We start from the raw sequence: 4,505 nt of genomic DNA on the forward strand, positions 1-4,505 counted from the left end.
ATTAATTATTATTTATTTATTTATTTATTTATTTTTATTGTTTTCAGTTTATTTTCGTTTTTGAAAATAAATAAATAAATAAATAAAGTTGATCTCATCTAAAACCTAACCCACTACAATCATAATCACTCACATATTTTGTCACTCTTTCTCTGCCTCTCATCATCTATCTCTCTCTCTCTCTCTCTCACAACCCCACAAACCCACCAACTCATCACACCCCACCATCACCAACCCTTCAACTCTCACCCCTCCCCCCTTCTTCCTCACCACCACTTTTTCACTGAAGCATCACTATTTCCTCTCCGTCTGTCGAATCTGCGGCAACCACCATTTTTTCCGTCAAATCTCCATTCTTTCTTCCTCTTTCTCTATTTTTTCAAGGTAAACTTTACTTTTTGTTTAGATTTGTGGGTGTAAGAGTAGAGAAGTAGAGTTTTGTTTTACTTTTGTTTAAATCATGATCTATGGTTCATCTCAAAAAAAAAAAAAAAAAAAAAAAATTTGTTTTGTTTTGTTATTTTTATTATTTGGCTTGCTTACCATAGTTTAATTCATGCAAATAATTTCGTTCTGATAATTTTAATTATTCAATCATTAGTTACTTAAATAAAATAGCCCTATTTTAAAAAAATAAAAATAAAAAAAATAAAATTCATGCTTATTTATTTATTTATTTGTTTGTTTATTTCTTTGGTTATTTATTTATTTACTTCATAGGTTATTTATTTATTTATTTAGTTGCTTATTTTTCTGTTATTTTATTTTATTACTTTACTTGATAGTTTAGTTTATTCAAATAGTTTAGTTTTGTTATTTTAATTATTTAGTCATTAGCTACTTCAATAAAATTGTACTGTTGTTCAATAGTTAATTTAATTTAATGTCATTTTTTATTCATTTATTTATTTCTTTTCATTTATATATATATATATATATATATAAAATCTAATACCTACATTTTCTAATTCATTGTATTTTCCATCTATTTATGTAGTTGTTTAGATGTGTTCTATTTTCTTAGTATTACTTATTAGTTTAATTCAATAGTTGTTAAAATGTTAATATGTAAGTTTATATTATTCTATTTCATTTTGTTTTAAAAAAAAAATTGAGAATTACATGTTGTACATTAGTGGGCAGACTTGTGCTTTAATGTTTTACTTTATTCTCATGATTGGTTCTACAGGTCTGTGTCTATTTGCTTTTGGTGTGTGCAGGATATGAGTAGACCGCTATCCACCCGGGCCTCCAAAAAGGCTAGAGGTTTATCCTCCTCGGCGCCACAGCCGCCACCGTCACCACCATCTTCACCACCACCATCGAATGACTTGTCACGGCCAGAGTGGGCTTCATGCCCGCTTCACAAGCTCACGCAATTTAACATTTCATATTTTCAGCGTGACTCGGCCACTTCTTGGGCCGTTGAGCAGTTTCAACTCCGGCAGCAGTTGGGCCTTTGCACTGTGACAGCGCCCACTTATCCTCGCCTGGTACGAATCTTCTACCAGAACCTGTATGAGTCACTCACCGAGGAAGGACTACTGTCCACCATTGATGGCCATCTCGTCAACATCACCGAATCCACGATTGCCAACGCGTTAGGGTTCTTTTCCAAGATGGAATACCAGCCCTTCCCGGAAGTTGAGGACCAACAATCCATACACAGCCTCATCCAACAGTACTTCCCAGGGGCCTACGGTGACACAAGTTTCACATGCTTGCGTTGGAGCAAGCTACTTGGCCGCTTGTTATTCATTGACTCCATCATACATAAGAATGCCCTTTCACTTGGGCATAAAGCTGAGTGCCACTTGGAGTTTGTTCGGGTCTTACACGGTTATCAACATGGTTATCAGGTCCCACTTGCGCACATCATCTGGATGCTTATGCGGAAATTTCTACGGGAGGCAGTTCGGCCTCAACCTATGCAAAACTTGACTTGGCCATTGCCATTTGTCAACTTGCTCACACTTGTCTTCGTTTTGAACGGCCTCCCCATTGATTCGACTGAGGAGATTGATAGAGCTTATCCGACTTTCGGGCAGCGGGAATGGCAGTATAGCATATCTCGCATCCCGCAGTAGGTTGGTGCCCCGGTTGACGAGGCCCAGGACCCTGTTCACGACTAACCACCTCATCTTGCCTCCCATGTGCCTCCCCAAGGGGACCCATTCTACATGACTTGCGAGGAGTACTTACAGCTTCAGCACTCTGTGGATTAGGTCCACAGTACTCTTCATGATCACCACCAGAGTCTCATGGGTTGTGCATGGATTTTTAGGCGCATCAAGACCATTCTCAGATGGCCTTCAACCAGCTACACACCTACCAGCTCAACATTCAGTAGTTAGTTGCATCACTGCAAACTGACTTTTATACATATCGAGAGTCGAGCCAGCAGCGTTTTGATCAGCTCGGCCAACAGGTTCAGGATAAAGCCTTTGAGACGTGATCTTTGATGCACGCCTTGTTTGCCTAGCATTTTCTGCCACCACCGCCACCAGATTCTCCGTAGTACTAGCCTATATATTGCTTTGTCTCTTTTATTTTTATTTTTTTCTTTAAAAAAAAAAACAAATATGTGAAGTGTATGTGTGTGTTACTATATGCCTACCTGGATGTGCACCTACAATCTCTGATAATATTCTGTCATTTCTCTTTACTTTTCCATTGAGGACAATGTCATATTCAAGTTGGGGGGTGAGGGTTGTATTTTCTTTTGTGCATTTCTATTTGGCTCATAATGCATGCTTATACCTGTTTCACTTGATTGCATTACTTCACTTGATGTGACTTGGTTCTAGTTGGGCGATGATATTTGCATATATTAATTGGGGAGCATAGTAGACTTGTATGAAAAGGGTGTATTGGGTAGATACTTACATGTGATGTTTCCATTAGAAGAGTTGTTTGTGTTTATGGTATTAGTACACTTATCATGTGTATGCCTTAATTCACATGACCACACTATCGTAGTGGTGGCCTCTTTATTATAATCTCTGGTGTACATCATTGATAATAGTTGGGGTTACAGAAAAGAATAAATGAGGAACCAAGATTCTTAAAAAAAAAAAAACACTTGACTTGTTTGGGTTCGTAGCCTTTTTAACTCGAGTTATTAAGCCTGTAGGAGTGTCTCTACAACTAGTGCCCTAAAACCGTCTAGTTTGGGAGTCATTGGCCCAATACTTGTTACATGGGTTAATTAGAAAGCTCAAGGGACTTAGACATTGCACAACTAAGGAAAAATAAGGAGAATGACATGTTCGGATTCGTAGCCTTTTCAACTCAAGTTATTAAGCCCGTAGGAGTGTCTTCACACCTAGTGCCCTAAAACCGTCTGGTTTGGGAGTCATTGGTCCAATGCTTGTTACATGGGTTGATTAGAAAGCTTAATGGATCAGGACATTGCACAATCATCTATAAATAAATAAATAAAACTTTTGAGAATCTTGGCTGCAACAGTTTAGTTTTTTGTATATGTTGGGTGTTATTATGAGTTACACTAGGCTATTATAGTGGACTGTTAACTAATATGGAGATTGCACTTTACACCAAAGGTACTGATGATTTGTCTACTAGCATGCACAAGTACAGGAGACTTTACTTTTGTATTAACTGAATTGTGGTTTTGACTCAATAGGTTCCTTCATGCTTGTCCACTGTGCCTTTAATGACTCATTATATCTCAATATTACACTGTAGCGGCATATAAGTTGATTGTTAGGTGGAGTATTGTGGTTAATTGTTGTTAAGCATATATGAATATGTTAATGTTTGTGGATATTATTTCTGGAAATCCTCACGAGACTTTACTCGTCCACTTGGGGTAATTTTGTGGTTTACAAGCTTGTTGCATATGCTAAATGCAACCATTTTCCCACGAAAGAAGAAATAGCTAGATTTTGTTTAATTTAATTTAATTTTTATTACTTGCTTGAGGATTAGCAAGTTGTAAGTTAGGGGATGTAATTAATGCCGAATTGTACAACATTGAGGCCGTTAATTAGGATCTTTTAACTTTACTTGCTTGTCAAACTGTATATTTTATGTGTGTTTAATGTCGATCAGGTTGTACATAATCAGAGTATAAAATGGGCAAAAAGACAGAATTTGGAGAGAAAATAGCTTCCCGCACGTGCGTTGACTTTCTCGCATGTGTGTTGATTTTTCTTGGAAAACGGACCCGATGTTTTAAACCTGTTAGAAAGGCAGCAGAAGATAAATAGGCAAGAAGAGAGAGGCTTTCAAAAAAACTTCCATGGGGGCTTCCATATCTCCCGTCTCTTCCACCTCTTCTCACTCCTTTATGAGTGGCTAGGTTATTCTTTTCTAAGGTTTTGATGAAACCTAACCATGTAATTAGGTTTTCTTTTTGATTTTTAATTATGTAAAGGTTTGAACAATTTTATGGTGTTTTAGAAGTTTCATATATATATATATATATATTTTCTATTATTTCTTCAAGTATTCGGCTTTCTGTGATTGTTGAATGTTTTCCA

The 4,505-nt window shown here is 36.8% G+C and overlaps 1 protein-coding gene across 1 annotated transcript; it reads left to right on the forward strand.

Moving 5' to 3' along the window:
- The first annotated feature begins 224 nt into the window (after window positions 1-224).
- On the forward strand, window positions 225-2,713 carry LOC145790716 (uncharacterized). The gene is made up of 2 exons (XM_082869193.1): window positions 225-384; window positions 1,221-2,713. Exon 2 carries the CDS (start codon window positions 1,224-1,226, stop codon window positions 2,085-2,087), a length of 864 nt encoding a protein of 287 aa, XP_082725319.1. The 5' UTR covers window positions 225-384; window positions 1,221-1,223; the 3' UTR covers window positions 2,088-2,713.
- The last annotated feature ends 1,792 nt before the right edge of the window (window positions 2,714-4,505 follow it).

Source organism: Camellia sinensis, chromosome 1 (assembly GCF_055761805.1).
Source record: "Camellia sinensis isolate YWXY chromosome 1, ASM5576180v1, whole genome shotgun sequence".
NCBI classification, from domain to species: domain Eukaryota; kingdom Viridiplantae; phylum Streptophyta; class Magnoliopsida; order Ericales; family Theaceae; genus Camellia; species Camellia sinensis.